Raw genomic sequence first — 21,088 nt, 5'->3', positions numbered from 1 at the left:
TGACATACTGGGGCTGAGATATTGGCTTGCAATAAACACAGCAAACAGGCTCTGTGACAGCTGTGACTTTGACAACTGAAATGTTTTTCCTCTATCCCTGTTATCTTTAGTTTGACTAAGGATCCTTGCATTAATGTGCAACCGATGTATATATTGATGTGGCCTTCTCTGGTGCACTGTTCAATATTCACAATATTCTTGGTGCATATCTTTGAGTTTTGATACTTCCTTCAAATTATTTTCCAAACCACCAGGATTAATACACCAGTGCGGATGGACCCATGAATACATGTCCAAACAGATTCTGGCCCAGAAACATTCTTTATACTGAGCTTCTTTTCACGGGCATCTAGCTCAGGGCCAGGTAAACAAGCCTTGCAAGTAGTGCTTTAGCATTCTAATTTCCTCACTACGTTATTCTGAAAACACTGACCATCAGATACTTAATTAAAATCTTTAATGTATGCAAAAAATGGATCATCAATGCTGCCGTATACTGATTGCCAGTTTCTATTTAAAGAGATTATCAATCTTTGAAACAAAATTCCATACAGGTCACTTAAGGCAGCTGCTACTCATGAACTGAATAAACAAACATATATTCTTTAAAAAGTAGTCATCTATCTTTTCTCCCAACTCACAAAATAACTGCTGCATCCTAGGAAATAATGAACACTTCCTGTTAGAAGTCATTGACTTTGTTGTTTTACATGTATGCTGATTGTAGACTTGCAGAGTTTAAAACAGCCAACATTTCAGCATCCACAAGAACTCAAACCAAAAAAAAAACACACAAATCAATGGCATTTCTTTTAAAGCTTCCTGTAAATCTTGTATCATGCATTGCATTTTAAGGATTTTTATGTTTCTGTCTGCTATCCAGAATACATTTCAGGAATGAAATTAGGATGATATCGTTTGCATTAATTCCCAATTGAAAGGCATTGAATAAAAGAAACCATTAAAACTGATGTTTTTGGCAAGCGATTTAGTGCATGCATAGTGTCTTGAACAGGGTGTTTGTAAAACCGCAGTCAAATGACTTCTAACAGATTCAGCACAGCTCTCAGTTGGCACCAGTTTACAACCAAAATGACGCATCACTGTTTTCAAAACCTTGTCAGTCATGAGATCTACATTTTTATCTGGAAATGGAAAGGGAGCATTTTTAGGTAATGAGATGGACCCCAGCAACTGAAAGTTTCACCCGCTTGCCTTACCTCAGAGTATACAATATTTTGCCATCATTCTCAATTCGCAGTAATCGATTGGGTGTTGTTATCCAATGAGCATCTGACTTCCTTGAGTTTCGGAAAAAGGTGTCCGGGATCCAGATTTTCCCAACCATGTTGCTATTTAGCATGAGAACTTTCATTGTACCATTAAATTTCAGTCGGCTATCATACCAGGACTGTGCAAAAAATATGTCAATTGTATATTCCTGAAAAAATAAGTAGAAATTTTCATTGAACATGCCAGTTCATGGAGCATCCTTTATTATCACACTTTAAACTGTATTTGCTTTGAGTAATCAGTAAATAAGTTTCACCACTGAAAGATTTTCTGTGCTTAGCAATTTTTCCAGATATTCATAGAGGATCAGCAACACCTGCATTTCACAACAAGTATCATAGAGTCATACAGCAAGGAAACAGGCCCTTCAGACTACTGAGTCCACACTGACCATCCAACACCCCTTACCAATCCTACCACCCATCTATACCAATCTCACACTGATCCCATTTAATTTTCCCCACATTGCCTCAACAACCCTCAGATTTCATCACTCACCTATGCATTGGGGGCAATTAACAGTGGCCAATTGTGAATGTCTTTCATGCAAATTTTCTTCCAGCTTTGAACCTAACTTGCAAGTATCTGAACTGAAGTATTATGGAATCATAGTGCCATACTGCATGGAAACAGGCCTTTTGGCCCAAATGCCAACCATCGAGCACCCATTTACGTTAAACCCATTTTATTCACTGCATATTCCTATCACCTCCCTCTGCACCACACCCCTCCACACACACACCCCCCCCACCCCCAGATTCAACCAACCATTCATCTACACTCTAGGGGAAGTTTACAGCAGCTAATTAAACTACCAATTGCATGTCATTGGGAATGTCGGAGGAAACAGGAGCACTTGAGGAAATTTATGAGTTCACAATGAGAATGTGCAAACTCCACACAGATCGCACCAGAGGTCAGGATTGAACCCAGCTAGTTGGAGCTGTGAGGCAACAGCTCTATCCGCTGTGCCATAGTGCCACCCCAGTATTCCGAAAAGTATGTTTAAAAAAATGTATTTCAAGGAGCAAATGGAAAATCTTGTTGGTGATTAATCTGAATGGGATTTTCACAAAGTAATCATTAAGTTTGCACCTATAAACTGAGGTGCAAAGATAAATCATAATGTTTTGTTAAAATCCCCAGTTTTTTTCTCTTCTCCCCCCTTCCATCAGGTGGAAGATACAAAACCCTGAGAACACATACCACCATGCTCAAGGACAACTTCTATTCTACTGTTATAAGACTGTTGAATTGACATCTTGTACAATAAAGATGAACTTCTGATCTCTCAATCTATCTCGTCATGGCACCTTATTTGTCTACCTGCAATGTACTTTCTCTGCAACTGTAACACTATATTCTACATTCTGTTATTGCTTTCCTTTAGTACTACCTTGATGTACTTGTTTGGAATGATTTGTCTGGATGGCATGCAAACAAAAGCTTTTCACTGTATCTAAGTATATGTGACAATAATAAACCAATTACCAAACCCAGGAGCAATTAAACATGGCCAGAGTTCAAGCTAGAATGAATCTTCTTCAAATAAAATGTTTGTGAATGCATGCATCTGTGTGTGATAGAATTAGCATAGCGTAGCTATATAAATTTAATTCACCAATCATCACAGTGGATTTGTAAATGGGTACTGTTTGTTTATAGATTATTTGTGAGATTTGAAGCAAAAAAGCAGGGATTCACAACACGTGTCCTGTTAATTAATTCTCTGTGATTTCACTTGTGGTGGCAACATGCAAATGTCTCAAACAATCCTGTCTACCTGTTCTATTTCCCTTCCTGCTCCTTAATAAGTTGTTAAATTTGACCCTGCAACAAGCACATGAGACAACTGAAGGTCAGGATAATAAATTATATGTAAATAATTAATCTGTTTTTTATGCTAATTGGTGTACTTCTCAGACCATTTTCAGATCATGCATTCAGTTCTCAATAGGTGGCAGGTTGAAAATCTCTGATCTATAAATGTTTAAACATTGAGGCAAGTGAAAGCATACATGGATGACTGGAGCAGAGTGTTTTAAATGTTTCTGCCAGAAAGGAAACAATGCCCCAGAGACACCCATCAATTTTCAGGGTTTGGAGACTCTACAGCTGAGCTGTAATAATGTCCCCTGCAGTTATTTCTGATGTCTCCAGGAACTTTACTGTTATTCAGAATTCAGTATTTACAAAGACAGACATGTATCCCATTAAATGGAAATAGTTTTATTTGTTGGTTGCAATGATTGCACTAGTTTTCAATCTCCTGAAACTGGATTTCCCCAGGATAGCAATTAGAGAGACAAGTACAGTACAGTGTATATTGCCAATGCAATGTACAATTCTCTTGAAAGACAAATTGGTCCTTGGATTCCACTGGTCAATAGCAGTTAATCCACCTATTACCAACAAATAAAATTTCATAGCAGGGGTACAATAGTTATAATAATTTTGTGTATATATTTTACATATTGTAATAATGCCACAAGGGTTTTATTGATTATTAACAACTTTTAATCAATTAACATCTCCAAGCAGCATCATCACTTAATGCCATCTTCTAGCAAAATATCACCATGTTTTTATGACAGGCAAAGGAAGAGAAAAGGCTTGACAAACTTTGAACTGGAATTGAATGGAATTGACTTGAATTGAATTGAATTGAATTGAATTGAATTGGTGTGTTTTTCACATAAGAACTTATGTGAAAAGGTGATGGTTCTTTAAAAAAAATTGTATGAATGCAAATGGTGAAAGGGATGTGTTCATTTTATTCACAGTGGTGCTTTGATCCATTTTCCCCCAGGGTATTGCATGAAAGTACCCTGAAAAATGTAATTAAAATGGAATGGTGATGAAGTGCCTGACCATCATCAGTGCTACCGTGCTTCTGATTTCATTGAATCACTGCAAAGGTGCTGAACGTAGGACATGGACGTCCCGAGGTTAGGAGACGGGAGGAGATGGTAAGGACTGAGATCAAATACTGAGTCATTCTGAACTAAAAACTACCAGCACATGCAGCAGAACAATTTTGGAAAAGGCTTGGTTAAAAAAAGAGCTCAGTTGAGGACCCCTGAAATAGATGTGGGTACCGAGATGTGTGATTAACTTGCCTCATTCACCACTTAAAAAAATAGCCTGTGCTATATTAAATCAGCTGGAATCTCTTAAAGGGGAAATGCACTGTAGCAGCAGCAGTTGCCGGTGGGCCTTCTGGAATTCATTTTGACTTGAGGGTACACTGAATATTACAGAGGCTGGACTCTGGGATCTCCTGATGTTGCCTTTGTGGAGCAACTAGTGCGGAGGAGAGATGCCTTAGATTGGCAAAGCACCAGGAGGGTTTCCAATCACATCCTTCGGGGGTTTTAGGAGGACAAGGCAAGACAAGACAAGATATCTTTTATTATTCACATGTACATCGAAACACACAGTGAAATGCTTCTTTTTGTGCAAAGTGTTCTGGGGGCAGCCCACAAGTGTCACCACGCTTCCGGCGTCAACATAGCATACCCACAACTTCCTAACCTGTATGGAATGTGGGAGGAAACCGGAGCACCCGGAGGAAACCCACGCAGACACGGGGAGAGCATACAAACTCCTTACAGATGGCGGCCGGAATTGAACCCGGGTCGCTGGCACTGTTATAGCGTCACGCTAAGCGCTACACTACAGTGCCTGTAGTGAACATGCCTGGAGTCCTGGCCTCGCAACATGGATGCAATGCTATAAAAGGTTCAACAGCACCTCACATGTAGATATGGTCCGTAAACGTAACTTTAACAGCAACTGCAGCAAGAGCCTCAGACACTGTTTATTGCACCATCTGTCACCCAGTCACCTAACATTCCAGTCATGTAGGTACGTCATCCCAGCTTTTCTTTTTCTTTAGGCAATCTCTTCGTGTCAAAGATGACCTGTTTCCACTCCATTTCTGCAGGTTCTGAGGTCTTCTATGGGACCTGCAGGATCTGCTATATGTGGGACATCTGAAGCTCCATGCAGTGGGTGCGTGGATTGATTGGATTACAGCATGCACTTTCCACTGCTTGCTCTGCCCTCCACATGCTCCTGCCACAGAGACTCAATGTGATTGTCACCTTCCCAAATGCTTCTCTGCCAGTCTGTGCATTCTCAGGCCAGGGATTCCATGAGTTAGTACAATCACAACATTGTTCCACTAGAACTTCAAGGATGTCCTTGAAACATTTTGGTGCTTATTTCAGGACTGCATTATCAGCATGCGAGTGATGTAGCCAGCCCACTGATTGAGTGTGATCACAGTTTTGATGCTGGGGATGTTGTACTGGGATGCAACATTGATACAAGTTCACTGAACCTACCAATGGATTTGGAAGATTTTACAGCAGCAATGTTGATGGTTCTTCTCTTGGTCTTTGAAGTGCCTGTAGTAGGTGATCCAAGTCTCAGAAATATACAGGACGGCAAGGAAGACAGTGAGATTTGTGCTGTGTTTGAGTTCTTGATCTTCTAAAACCCTTTTCCAGAGGCAGCCAAATCATGATGCTAGTACATTGGCATTAGTGGTGCATTTCACTGAGCTATGGCTCCTGTGATACAAGAGCTTGAGTAGGAATATTATTATGGATATTGGATGTGGCAGTGGGAAAACTGGTGAAGGATCTTAGCCTTCTGTATATTTAGCATAAGGTCCATACTCTCCTATACTTCAGTAAAAGACGGTTTGGAGCTGACAGGCATCATCCGCGTACTGTACTCAATTACATGTTGGGGCGATTTGGTTCTAGAGTTATGACAGAGAAAGTTGGGAGTTCCCCGCTCTCCATTCCAGGGGCAACATTTGGAGGTGAGGTGGTGAACTTGAGCAAAAAGCCCAAGTTGGTGCAATATCAGTACCATGCTTGGCCCCAGTCTGCTCCAGATTTCAGGCTGTGATAGATCCTTCGGTGGGGATCTCATTATAGCGCAGATGGAGGATGATGACAATCTTCATGAGCTGAACCTGCTTGAGGCGTCCTTCAAAACCGTTCATACTCTTCCTCACTGAAAGTTAATTGCCCTTCACTCATCTTGCTTCAGCCACTGGAGAGTGGATTAATGGGGGCCATTGCAACACATTACACAGGCAAAGAAACATAATGTGCTTGTAACTGCCCCATTAACCCAATTGATCTCACCCTATCAGAGATATTCCCTTTGCTCTACCCATCCTTCCCCCATCTTCTCTGCAAATTAAAAGTAATTTATCTTTTTCTCTTCCCCAGTTCTGACGAAACATTAACTGTTTTTTCTGGTTTCCAGCATTTTCTGCTTTTATTGCATTCACTCGCTTTGTTGCAGCTCTCCTGATACATTACCTCAATTTTCTTATGATCATATTCCATTTGCAATTTCTCTAGCCAACTAACTCAACCACCTATACCTAAAATTGAAAACTTTCCTCTTCCATTTTAAACAAGCAATCAATTTTTCTCATCTGCAAACTTCTTTATCATGCCCCTTACACTTAAGACAGAAAGCATAGGAAAATGAAAGGATTTTTCACAGAAAATTAAATAAAATTGTAAGTCTGATCTGTGCCTGGTGACTTTTCTCCCAAGTCAGTTGCTCTTTATGGAGATGAATTTTCAAGTTCCAAGGACTCAATATCAAACATGGATGGTTGCGATTTCTAAATTTATTTGAGAAAGGTAAGTCGGCAGGTTCGGAAGTTAGATTTCATTGAAGTATAAAGCATATAGGAACAGAAAGTTCAGGTAGAGTTTGTGGAACTGCACCCAAGAGCTCTTTCAATTGTGCAGACCAGAGATTAAGATCTTCATGGGCGTTTCAACAAAATAAAATACTAGTTGACTCAGCTTCAGTAGTCACATCAAAAAATGTATCTTGCAACTTTCACAAACTGAGGGCATGAAATGTGTTATTCGCAGTCTGTGTCTCTGCAGTCCTGAATTTACCAGCTGCAGACATCAAGAGCCTTGTCACTTCAGGGATGGAACAGCATTTAACTGAAGTCCAATGTCTAGGCATGGAATCCATTTACACTGTTCTGTAGGGATCATTATTTTTGACTCAGACTACATGAACCATTCCTGCCTGGTTCCTGTCTGGGAACGAGACTGAATCAGAGATTATCCCAAGCTGTAATGTGCTTTATACTGCCCACTGTTCAGGCAGAATCCTGATTGCATAGCCTGCTTTGCAGCAGCTGAACTGCAAAGGAAGATATAGATGATGCAGCAAGGGGGAATGTCATGGTTGACGTGGCACTTATAAAGGGTATCACATAGAGAATTAGTGGAGCACAATTGTTGCCCTGATAGAGAATCATGTGCCTTACAAGCAAACAGTCAGACCAAGAGACCGTGGATCATTAAAACATACTTTTATATTCTCTTGTGAGAGTTCTAACAGCTGCGATGGAGGTTTTGAGACGTAACCTTCAAGAAGTGCTCATGGCATGTTTCAACTCATTTTTATAATGGTTGCAGATAACAATGTGAGAGGAATGAGGGACCGGATCTTTGACATCCCACTGCTCTGTGCTCACATAGAACAGTGTGGGAAGTGTATAATAGAACAGATGCAACAAGTTGGCACACACATCAGAAGATGTCCTTTGCCATCTGTGCTGGTTACAATGGATGCAACTTCTGAAAGTAAAGAACTCAATGTAATTCCAACAAAGCAGGTCTCTTAAAATCCTGCATACACATTAAGTTTGGTTACAGGAAGAGTGTGGGCCATCTCTACCCTCGCCATCTGGCTAGTCGCTATTCAGCTACCCATCAGTGTTATTCCTTCTTAAGTTACAGTGAATAATAGAGTACTCTGTGATTCGGCATACTGAAGTTCACAACATACAAATGAAATATGCATCAAATCCTGCACCTTATCTACCTTGGCTCATTTTAATCAATTTTAATGTGCATTACAATTTCATTCTTTCAACATGCAAAAGAAAATGCAATTGTTCAAAACTACATCAGGTAGAATACATTCAGCTTTCTACAGCCAGAACAAAGCTAACTGCAATCTGAAACGGGAAATATGTTATTATAACATATATAGTCCTTTAAAATGGAAAAATGATCCAAGGTCTTGATGGTCTGAACCAAGTCCAACAGACAAATTGTAGTATTGAAACATAAGTCATATTGGAAGACATTGACCCCTGAGTTTTTCCACCTTTGGCTATCCTGTTTGTTAACTACATGCTGCCCAGGACTTCAGTTTGTATGGCCAAATTAGTGGCAAGACAAGGCTTCTGATACTTGTATAATGATTTGAATAATGACAAAATGGTGGATTTCTAAGGCACTTGGAATATCCCTGCAGCAAAAACATTCTGTGCAAAGATGACATAACTACTGGTAATGTAGTGCTGATGATATTCCTGCAGGCTCTCTTCAATCCAATCACGCATCTCATTGCTTTCAGTATGCCCTCCTACTGCAGTGTAACAGGATTCTTAACTGGTTTTTATAACTAATCCTTGGAAGAAAAAAACACATTTATTCCTTTCGCTCCAGCCCCTTTAGCAAACTTCAGAATCTTAATCTTTGTTAAGCTTGCTATTTCAGATCTTTTTTGAGTTAAGTACTAATAGTTCTTTATTCTTCTAAGTTGTCCAATTAGAACATAGAACAGTACAGCACAAGGAGAGGCCCTTCAGCCCACTATGTCTGTGCTGACCATGATGCCAATCTAACCAATCCCACCTGACCACATGGTCCATATCCCTCTATTCCCTGCCTGTCCATGAGTCTGTCTAAATGTCTCTTAAACATTCCCATTGTATCTGCTCCTACCACATCCCCTGACAGCGCATTCCAGGTGCCTACCACTCTCTGTGTAAAACACTTAGCTCGCACAACCCCATTAAGATTTCCCTCTCTCACCTTAAATCTATGTCCTCCGTCTAGTATTTGACATTTCCACCCTGAAACCTGAATTCCACCCTGAATTTCCAGCATTCTTGACTGAAACATCACATAAATACTCTACCTGCAACAGCAAACTAGATATTGGGTATCCTGCAGTGAAGAATTCACCTTCTAACATATAAACACTTTCCACCATTTGGAAATCTCTGGATGAGTTCAGTCATAACAACATTCAAGAAACTAAATACCATCCAAAGCAAAATCAGAGAAAACTGCAGATGCTGGAAATCTGAAATAAAAACAGAAAATGCTAGAAAAATTCAGCAGATCAGGCTATAGGAATATCATGGGCATTCGGTTCTGATGTGGGGTTGCAGATCTGAACTGTTGACTGTTTCCCCTGCTGAGTTTGACTGCTGCCCGACCTGCTGAGTTTTTCCAGTATATTCTGTTTTTATTACCATCTAAAGCCAAGTAGCTCTCTCGGTTAGCACCCAAAGGTTAGCACTAACTGTTTCCTCCATTCACCAACAGCACAACGTGACCGCAGTGTGTCTTATCCACATAATGCACTGCAGCATCTCACTGAGGCATCTTCAACAGTATCTTATAAATCCTAAATCTCTAACAGTTGGAGGGATTAAGAAAGCTGGTGCTTGGGAATGGCAAAATCTTTAAGTTGTTTCCATACCATAGAATAGCTTTATCTGGAGGTAAACTGTTGTTGGTCTAATTACTGGAACTCCCTATCCAACAAGCACTGTGTGAGTATCATCACCAAAAGACTGGATTAGTTCTTGAAGGTGTTTCACTACAACTATTTTACGGTGAACTAGGGCTGAGAAAAATATGCTGACTTTGTCAGTAACACCATCTTCTTGTAAACGAACAACAAAAAAATGCTTCTCAGGGTTCATTTTGACAACACTAAACAAACAAAAATCTCTTCAACCCCACCAACCCAAGTAACACTTTGTAATATGCATAATTGTTCAGAAGATTTTCGTGAAGGCATTTGTGGTATTATTTTGGGATTTTATAATACATTTAAATTAATTTTCATTGCCCTCTCATTAGAGTTTGTAAAAACTGAAAGCATTATCAAATTGATTCAGTGTCAGAGCTCTTGCTTTAAAACTAAAACAATACAGTACAGATCCCTCTGGTACACTAGAATAATTCAACTAATACCTTGCAATTAATTATACAGTGCATGATAAAACCTTGACAATTCAGTTTTCAAACTGAGACACATACCAATAGATGGCATTATGAAACTTACAGCAAACATTTCTACAAATATGGCATTAGTGGTCTGAGCTTCATTCTCAGTGGAATTCCAAGAGAGGCACTCAGAGCAGCAACAGACTTAGTTACTGTCAGGGGATCATTCTAGCTGCTGTATGATGATATGCTTGTGCTTTGTTTAGAACAGCTTCATACACATGAGTGGAAAAACCACACACGCATGAGTGGAAAAACCTCACAGGCACGAGCAGAAGAATAAGGATGATTCTTTGAACTATTCTATTTTCCTTTGACCGACCTTGTCATTGAATGTTATGTCAGCTAAAAGCGTTCCGACAAAATGATTTCATGTTCCGTCCAATTATTGAAAATTACCCAATTAATTCCTAGAGAAAAGTTAGAATGATTATTAATGGCTGCAGTATGAAAACTGCCAGACCATTTTAGCAAATTGTAGTTCCTCTGCTGTTGTCGAACCAAAACCAAATCAGATTTTGGAATATATTTATCCAAAAGAGTTGCATTGATGATCAACTCAGCTTCCTCCTGAGGTTTCTACTGTCACAAAGGACAGTTTGCAGCCAATTCAATTCACCCCACAAGCTATGGGGAACCAGCAGAAAGCAAGGGCAATGGGACCAGAAAACATTCCAGCTGAGGTACTGAAGACCAGGGCTCCTGAATATCCACACCTACAGCCAAGCTGCTCCAGTACTGTTACAACACTGGCATCTACCCAACTATATGCAGAACTGTTCGGTATGTCTTCTTCACAAAACAAGACAAATCCAGTCTGACTAATCACCACCCAACTTGTTTACTCTCAAGCCTTCAGCAAGTGATGAAAGGTGATGAAGCAGCACTATCAAGTCTTCAGAAAACTGCTCACTGATTTCCAGTTTGGGCTTCTGCTCAGCCCCAGACCTCACCACTGTCATTGTCTGAACAGAGACCAATGCACTGAATTCCAGGAGTGAGGTGAGAGTAATCTCCCTTGACAGCATGGCAGCATTTGAACAAGTGTGACATCATGGAGCCCTGGGAAAACTGAAGTCAATGGGCATCAATAGAATAAAGGTCGAATAGTTAGAGTCAGATGTCACACAAAGAAAGATGATGAGGGTTAGTTATCCCTCTGATATGGCTGCAGATGTTCATTAGGACAGTGTCCTAGACCCAATGATCTTCAGCTGCTTCATTAATGATCTTCCTCCCATCATAAGATCAGAAGTGGTTTTGTTTGCTGATATTTGCACAATGTTCAATTCCATTCATAACATCTCAAAAATAAAGCAGCCCATATCTGAACAACATTCAGGCATGGCTGATAAGTAATGAGTAACATTTGTGCCATCAGAATGCCAGGCAATGACCATCTCCTATAAGGAAGAATCTAATCACCTACTGTTAATATCTAATGGTATCATCATTAGTGGGTCGCCGACCATCAACACACCAGGGATCACCATTAATTAGAAACTCAGCATAAATACTGTGGCTACACGAACAGGACAATAAATAATACAAAAAATTGACATTTTTTTTTGTTCTAAGTGTGTTCTTTCTTGTAAAAATTGTGTATAATTTATGCTTAATTTATGCTTTTCTTGTGAATGCTGCTTGTATGATGTTATGTGCCTCTGATGCTGCCGCAAGTAAGTTTTTCATTGCACCTGTGCAAACATGTACGTGTGCATATGACAATAAACTCGACTTTGACTTTGACTTTGAAGTCTAAGGCCCGGTACCCTCTGGCAAGTGACTCACCTCCTTTCCACCATATAAAAGGTACAACGGAGGAGCATGATGGAATATACTCCACTTACCTCACCAGTGCAACTCTATCAATACTCAGAAACTCAACATCATCCAGGACGTTGCTGCCTGCTTCTTAGGAACTCCATTCACCACTCTAAACATTCATTCCCCTGACCATCAGGGTACCATGGCTGCAGTGTGTATTGTCTACAGATTACACTCCAGTTAATCACCTAGGCTACTCTGATAGCACCTCCCTAATTCACAACCTCTACCAACAAGTACAAAGGCAGAGGGACATGGAAACACCACCACCTGTAGGTTCCCCTTTAAGTTGCACACCATCCTGAGATATATGATACATCACCATTTCTTCACTGTTGCTGAATCTAAATTGCGGAATCCACTCCCCAATAGCATTGTAGGGGTATCTTTGTATCTTCGCTAGAAGGACTACATCAATTCAAGTAGGAGGCTCACCACAATCTACTCAAGAACAATTAGGGATGAACTATAAATGCTGGCCTTCCCAGCACAAACCACGTATCAAAACAAAAATTAAAATTCTGAACACTTTTACCCTAATCACAGAGCAATATATAGAAATTGGTACTGTTTGTGAGTTTCACTTCGGAGAAGTGTATATAATTTTAGTCTGCCATAGGAATAAAATTGTCACTGTTGTAATAGCACTACCTCAGTAAAGAATGACTGTATAGAATGCCTGCAAATCCCAAGGTTGCACTTCATCAGTCTAACTTTCGATGCCATTAGGCTGGCCAAATCAGCCAAAATTCTGATCATCAATTTATTTGAGTTAAGTAAGTTGGAAAAGCATTTTTTTTTCGTAGTTTGTTCATTGTAGATGGGTAAATCTAAAACGGTTGATGTTTAAATACTTATTTCTATTTTCCCTGTTAAAAATGTTGGAAAACTTATCTGCATGAACAAGAGGAATAAGGAAGGATGAGGTCTTACTCCACAATGAAATTCAATCTAATAACCTTTTTCCTTTTTAATGAACCCATGCATTCTGATTGATAATCAAAAAACTGAAACATTAAGGATTAGAGTTCTTAATGTGACCCACCAATAATGTCTCAATGCTTGGTTTAGGTTTGGCTCACAATATTTAAGGCCCATCAGAATTCTGAAAATCAGCTGATATTGTCTGGCTCTTGGAACTAACCAATAAACAAAAGAAAAACTATAGATTAAGTGGCTTTTCCTCAATACATTGTGTTTATGTGTGGCTTCTGTCTGTAATATCATGGGGATACAACTGTTATAAACAGTCTTAAATGGCTGAAAAAGATGCTAGGAGAAAGCTCACTTTAAACCAAAGACAATCAGTACAATGATCTGACAATTTTGCCTTCTCTCCAGCATCTGTTATATTCCTTGCAGTATGGGAACATTTCAGTCGGTAAAATTGAATGAACTTAGTGACCCGAATCCTAACTTAATGAGCAAAACTAAGTTATAGCCATCACCTAGTATATCACAAATAATTAAACAACAAAGCTAGAAAAATGTAATACTGGAACACAATCAAAAACATACAACTGACATGAACTGATTGACTCACCATATTAATCGCATCGACTGGTCCAATGCTGTTCACATAGATGTCACTTTCAATCATTGTTGGCCTCACTGTAAATTTACCACATTTCCAATTGTGATCATGGCAGAAGTATAACACATTAATTAATTAAAAAGCTTTTTTTTAATCTCTTTTGAAAGATTATTTTCTCTTTTTAACAAGACAAAATCATGTTCATCAAAAACTTCTGGTGAAATTGTGTGCTGTAATAAATTGTGTCTATTTTGTTAAGTAGTTTCACAAGTAAACATTTAATTTATTCTTATTTTTAATTATAATCTGGGCACAAAAAATTTGCTTTCTTTTAAGCAGCAGTTCTGGGTAAGATAGATCCGATAAAAATGCAAAGGAACAATAGGATCGCTCGGATATTTAACTCTAATTTGATGTTTTTAATTGGCACTTTTAACAACACTATTATCCATAAGATGTTAACACATTCTCTTTAACAATGAAAAACCTGCTGCTCTGTACATCCATAGGTGAATATTCTCATATGGAACTGCAGATGAAGTACAGTTAGTACAGCTGACTAATCAAAAATCTAGGTTTTGGCAAAATCTTATTAACTACTTTTACTAAAATAGATAAACTGTTTGAATATGATCATCCATTACAATTAAACATAACTTAATGAACATCTGTCATCATTCTGCAACCAAGGAAGTCAATGTCCATAATGATTGACCACATTGCTATATAGGAACAGGATTAGACCATTTAACTCCTCAAATCTGGTCCACCATTCAATCTGATCTTGGTTAACCTGTCACCTAATTCCATATGGGCATCTTCCCCACATGCCTCCCAATACGTTTATTTAACACTACCATATTAATCTCAGATTTAAAATAAAAAATTGTCCTGGCATCAGTTACTACTTGGGAAAGGTGTTCCAAATTTCAATCACCATGACTATCACCATCCAATACCATGACTATTCCCCTTAATACCACAGAAACTTAATACCATGGAAAAATTGGCAGCTGAAGCCATTGTCTTCAGAAGATCCCTCACACTCTGCTCCCTGGCCACCGGCATCACCCTTCAAACAGAAATGTTTCCCAGGCATTCCTGATGAACTTGACACTAAGTTTTAAACATCTCTTCACCCCACATCCCTGTAAAAAATCCTAGCCTCCCCAAGTTGGGAAATTAGTTCTCTTCCAATACCATGACTATTCCACTTAATACCATGGAAACTGATCAAATCATCCCACAATCTTCTAAATTAAAAGGAATATAATCGTAGTTTATCCATTTAACTCCAACACCAACCCTGTGGGAAAAGATAAGTGCTTAAATTATTTCAATTTACTTTAACGTTTTTGTAGTATTTATGTTGTTTTCAATTATATTTCAATTTCTTCAATAATTTCTTGTTTAATTATTCAATCTATTGCTTCAGAAGTTGGGTGTCAGGGTGATTGGAGGGTCGAAGTGGTCATAGCCTAGTTCTCGGGGGGGGGGGGGGGGCGGGGTTAGAGCATGATCTAGCCTAAAGTCTTGTAAACAAGTTGAGAAAAATTCTCTTATTATCTCTGTTCTGTTCCTGTTAACCCAACACAAATTAGAATACATTCTTCAATCATCACTCATTGCTGGATATCTTGCTGCTGTCACTATCATCCAAAACACAGTGTCATTTTCCACAATGCCCACATCAACCTTATCAACACATGCCTTGAAACCTCCACTGCCTCGAAGTTGTCACAGTGCTTGTCTAACATCCACTACTGGATGGGTAGAAATTCGGTCCCATGAAAAATTCGCAGCTGAAGCCATTGTCTTCAGAAGATGCCACACTCTGCTCCCTGGCCACCAGCATCACCCATCTCCCTGGAACTGTCTAAAAACAGAGCAAACTTCTTTGTAACCTTACTACTCTTTGTAACTTGAGAGGAGCTACTGACCACATATCATGTCACCATGTTTGCCTGTTTTAACCTATCTAACCCTGCATAACTCCATCATGTTTCAACTCATTTGTTCTTAGCTACAGAAACTCCCTTACGAAGTTCTGACTTGGTTGCTTCAACATGGCCATGCTCAGTCTCCCAGATTCAAGTGCAATGAATTGCTACGCTGGTATTGCTGTGAGGTGCTAATGATTGCTTTAGTCTAGAACCCCCAGGTGCAAATTTCAGACATATATTTTTGGAATTATAATGTGTCAGCCAGGACTGAGCCAGGGTTCAAGGGGGTAGATGAGGAGGATGGGCCAGTGGTTATAGACCGTGGGGCCAAACAAGGCCTGGTGAGTAAAGAGGAGAATCAGGACTGGTCAGAGCCTGAAGTCATAGTGGGGTGTAGGGGAGGAGTCTGGAAGCTTAAAACAGGGGCTGGGAATAAGTGAAAGCACAAAATGTCTATTGGAAGCATACATTTCTTGAGCATTGCGTTTGTCATTTTGATTCCAAAATGATATCAGATGTACATGCATATATTTATAGAGGAAGTGGCACCTAGGAGTCTTCAGTTAGACTTGGGATACAACCTGCAGTTCCAACAAAATAGTTATGGAAAGTTCAATAGCTACGATAAAATAACTAAGAGAGTGGGAGAAATTATAACCCAGGATGAGAGAGCAGTGAGTAGAGGCAGCTGTCTCCATACCAGACGCTGTGATGATCAAGGTGAAGGCAGTGATGAATGTGTACGGAATGAAATTTAACAACAATCCATCTGATGAGGAATGTGACGATTGGGCTGAAAGTAGTTGAAGGGGAGACTTTCCCTGAGTTAGCCAGCACTTTATTCAAAGTATTGCTTGCTAAAGTAATCAAGAGCATGTCATGTGATTATAGAGGCACGAACAGTGCAGTTGCTGCAGGATGGTGAATGAGAACATGATCAGAACTGAGCTTGAATTCAGTGAGGCTGGTCTGATGTTACAGGGCAATATTGATGAATTGGTGAGATGGCAATGGCAGCTAGAACATAATCCTGATAAAGTGTGAGATTACGTATTTTCAGAAGAACTAATAAGGTGAGGACATTCAAAGTGAATTGCAGGGTCCTTGGAAGAACTGTGCAACAAAAAGACCTCAATTCACTCGTCCTAAGATCCCTAAAAATGGCAACATAGATAAATGAGGTGAATAAGAAAACACACAGGATACAAGTTTAAAATAGCTATGGCATAAAATATAAGAGCAGGGAAGTCATAGTACAACTTTATAAAAGCCACAGCTGGAGAACTGTGTGCTTGTCTGGTTGTCACACCATAGGAAAGGTGTGATCACACTGGAGAAGATGCAGAGGAGATTCATCAGGGTGTTGCCTGGGTTGGAGTGCTTCAGTTAGGAGCAGAGACTGGATAGGCTGGGTTTGCTTTCCTTGGAGAGAGGAGGTTGAGGGGTAAGTGATAGAGATGTGCAAAATTATGAAGAGCATGGACAACATAGGTACTAAGAAATTTGCCCCCGTAGCAGAGGTATATGACACTACTCGGCATAATTTTAAGGTAATGGGTGGGAAATTTAGAAAGGATCTGATGAAGGATTTTTTCACCTTGGGGATGGTTGGAATCTGGAATGCACTACCTGAGGGGGTTGTGGAGGAAGCAGCGACTTGAAACCGATGGTGGAGGCTGCAACTTGACACTTGAATTGCCAAAGCATTGAAGGCTACGGACAAAGTGCTGGACAACAGGATTAGTATGTAGGCGTACTCAATGGTCACCATAGATATAGTGGGCCAAAGGGTCCATTTCCATGATGTATGGCTGAATGACTCTTTAACAACAAAGAATATACATTCAAATACATAAAAAGTACTGGGGGCTTTCTTTGAGAGTCATAGATTCGAAATGCTGACTATCTTGGTGTCTGCCAGCAAGGGAACAAGTTTATTGTGTTATCAGTAACTAAACCAGATGTTTCTTTATACTAGGGAAGACTCCAGATGCACCTGCAGAGGCCACCATGAGGTCAATAGATCTGCAAGGGAAAGTAACAGACTTTGTTTTAAGAGGGAAATTAGTGTATGTAAGTGTAAGTATACCTTCAAGAACTGAGTACTAGATATGACTTTTGATGCTTTATTGTACCAGATACTGCCATTGTTGAGAGTTTGGAGACACAGGAGACTGCAGATGCTGGAAACTAGAGCAAAATAACAAACTGCTGGAGGAACTCAGAGGGTTGAGCAGCATCTGTGGAGCTAAAGGGAAAGTCAAGGTCTCAGGTCAAGTCCCTGCATCAGGACTGAGAGTGTAGAGGAAGATAACTAGTAAAGAGGGGTGAGAGGAAGGGGTGAGGCCGGGGTAGGCAAGTGATAGGTGGAACCATGTGAGGAGGGGAATGATGGACAGAAGAAGCCAAATGGGGGAGGTAGAGGGGTGGAGTTGGGAGACAGCTGCTGGTAAGGAAAGAGAAGGAAAAAAGGGGGTAGATGGAACAGTGTGGGGGAGAAGAGGGTGGAACTAGAGACAGGGCCTGGAAGGTGATGTGGAGACACAAGGGGCTACATGCTGGAATCTGATAAGTAAGGAAGCTGATAAATGAAAGCAGATAAGGGAAGGATGATGGGCAGATAGACCCAGGTGGGGAAGGGGAAAATCTGGGTGGATCAGAAGGAGAGAGAAAGGAACACAGGGAGTGTGGGTTGCCTGCAGTTGGAAAATTCAATGTTCATACCGTCAGGTTGTAGACTACCCAGGTGGAATATGAGGTGCTGTCCTTGTAGTTTGCCGTTGGCCTCACCCTGGCAGTGAAGAAGGCTGAGGACAGTCAGGTCAGTGTGGGAATGGGAAGGGAAATTGAAATAGCACACAACTAGGAGCTCAGTGTGGCCATTGCGGACTGAGTGCTGGTGTTCCACGAAACGGTTGTCTAATTTACGCTTGGTCTCGCTGATGTAGAGGAAACCACATCGAGAGCACTGAATGCAGCAGGCAAGGTTGGAGGAGGTGCATTTGAATCTCTGCATGATCTGGAAGGGCTGTTTAGGTGCCTGGATGGTGGTGAGTGAGGTGGTGAGGGGACAAGTGTTACACCTCCTGTTTGCAGAGGAAAATGCCAGGGAAAATGCGGGGAAGGTGTGGGTGAGGAGGATGAGTCATGGAGAGAGTGTAAAACAGAAAAAGGTGAGGAGGGGAAGATGTGACCGGTGGTGGGATCCTTTTACAGCTGGCAGAAATGAAAGATAAAGTGCTGGATGCGAAGGTAGGATGAAAGGCGAGGAACAATGGAGACTCTACCTCTGTTCTGTCTGGTTTAAGGTGACGAGGACTGAGAGCAGAAGAATGGGAAATGGAGAAAATGGGAAATGCAAGTGAGGGCTCTATCAACCATGGTAGAGGGGAAACCATGTTTCCTGAAAAAGTGGACAGTTTACTACCTTCTTTAAAGGACATTCTGTTGATAGCTCTATCTCTGCTATTTGCTTTGGAGATACTAAATAGCTACTGTACGGTAAATCCTACAACCTTTCAACCGGCTCTATTTCAAGAGACCATCAACCTCTCTTAGGTTGGTTCTTGATTGATTTCTACTTCCTTTTGCTGCAATTGTAGCAGCACTTAGTCTTCTATAAGTTGTTAATGTCCACAGGGAGTGGTGGATAGGTACTAAAGGATCTTGTTCTGATTTCAAGCTTCCACACAAATCAGTTGCTCGCAGGCACGAGCAGATTAATCAACATTCCCCCTTGAGTAAAGTGTGATTGGGAGAATGAACAGAAGGCATACAAATTGCCAGATGAGAGAAGAGCTGAAGATTGAACAGGAGGCTACCTCCACCCAGGGTGTTCAGCAAGCGACATTCTCCTCCTGAACCTCAACAAGAAGCAGTGCCTGAGACATCTGTGCCTTAGTAAGAACATTCTCTGAAATCTGCCACCACCTGCTGCCATGCTGCCTCCACACTTTGAGAGATGCAGTTTTATTTAGTGAACACAATTTTGGGCTCCCTGCTTAGTGATTGCAGTCACTCTTCCTCGGGCTGCATGTTGTAATCATCTTAATTAGACAACAGCATGAAGGTGGTGCATTTCACGAAACAGTCGCCTAGCCTATGCTTAGTCTCACCAATGGCGCGCAGGCCACATTGAAAGCGCCGAATGCAGTAGACGAAGTTGGATGAGGTACATGTGAACCTTTGCCTGACTTGGAAGGGCTGTTTGGGTCCCTGGATGGTGGTGAGGGAGAAGGTGTAGGGACAAGTGTTGCACCTCCTACATTTGCAGGGGAAAGTGCCAGGGAATGGGGAGGGGTGGTTGGGGAGGGATGAACAAGTCAGGAAGTCAGTGGAGAGAGTGGTCCCTGCAGAAAGCAGAAGACGTGGGGAGGGGAAGATGTGACTGGCAGCGGGATCATGTTGTAGCTGGTGGAAATGACGAAGGTTGATATACTGGATGCTGAGGGTGTGGGGTGAAAGGTGAGGACCAAAGGATCTCTGTCTCTGTGTTGCCTGGGGGTGCCAGGCTGGTGGTTGAGAGCAGAAGTCTGGGAAATGGAGGAAATGCGAGTGAGGGCTCCGTCAACCAGAGTAAAGGGGAAGCCACATTTCCTGGAGGATATTTCAGACATCCTGCAATGGAAAGCCTCATTTTGTGAACTGATGCAGTCAAGAGGGAGAAACTAATAGAAAGGAATGGTGTCCTTACAAGATACTGGTTGGGAGGTGGTGTAGTGTCTCCATTTTACATATGGCACATGGTCCCTTCAAGCAAATCATTGACATAAATTGTGAATAGCAACGCCTCCAGCGCCAATTACTGTCGCACCTCACTGGTTATGCCCTTTCAAACTGAAAATGTCCCATTTATTTCAACAGTTTATATCCTTTAATCAGTTCTCAATCAATGCCAGTATATTACCCCCAGCCCATGTGCTCTAATTTTATTTAATCATTCTTTTGTGGCACCTTATGAAAGATCTCTGAAAGTCCAAGTACACCATATCCACTAATTCCTTATTATCTATTCTGCTAATTGTAACTCCAAATAAGAGCTAATGGAATTGTCAAACATGACATTCATTTCGTAAATCTATGTTGGCTCTGCTGAATCCTACTATTATTTTCTAAGTGTGGTATTATTACTTTCATTACAGATTCTAGCATTCTTCCTCCTGCTGATGTCAAGCTAACTTGTCTGTAGTTCCTCATTTTTCCATTCCTCCCACTTCTTTAAAGAGTGAGGCTTCATTTGCTCCTTTCCAATCCATGGAAGCTGTTCCAGAATTAATGGAATTACAACAGTACATCTGTTATCTCCGTAGTCACTTCCTTCAAAACCTTGTGATGCAGGTTATCAGGTCCCAGGGATTTAGTGACTTTCAGTCCTTTCAAATTCTCCAATATTT

The 21,088-nt window shown here is 40.7% G+C and overlaps 1 protein-coding gene across 1 annotated transcript in view; it reads right to left on the bottom strand.

The window, feature by feature from the left end:
• Positions 1-21,088, bottom strand: part of gabrg1 (gamma-aminobutyric acid type A receptor subunit gamma1) — a 98,892-nt gene that overhangs the window by 38,273 nt on the left and 39,531 nt on the right. Inside the window, exons 3-4 of the mRNA XM_052032060.1 lie at positions 13,762-13,829; positions 1,221-1,441 (exon numbers count right to left, since the gene is read on the bottom strand). Of these exons, the coding sequence (XP_051888020.1) occupies positions 1,221-1,441; positions 13,762-13,829 (289 nt within the window). The remainder of the gene's footprint in view (positions 1-1,220; positions 1,442-13,761; positions 13,830-21,088) is intronic.

Source organism: Pristis pectinata, chromosome 2 (genome assembly GCF_009764475.1).
Source record: "Pristis pectinata isolate sPriPec2 chromosome 2, sPriPec2.1.pri, whole genome shotgun sequence".
In the NCBI taxonomy this organism is placed as follows: domain Eukaryota; kingdom Metazoa; phylum Chordata; class Chondrichthyes; order Rhinopristiformes; family Pristidae; genus Pristis; species Pristis pectinata.
Note: the sequence above shows the minus strand (reverse complement) of the source record. Positions and strands in the feature narration are given on the sequence as shown.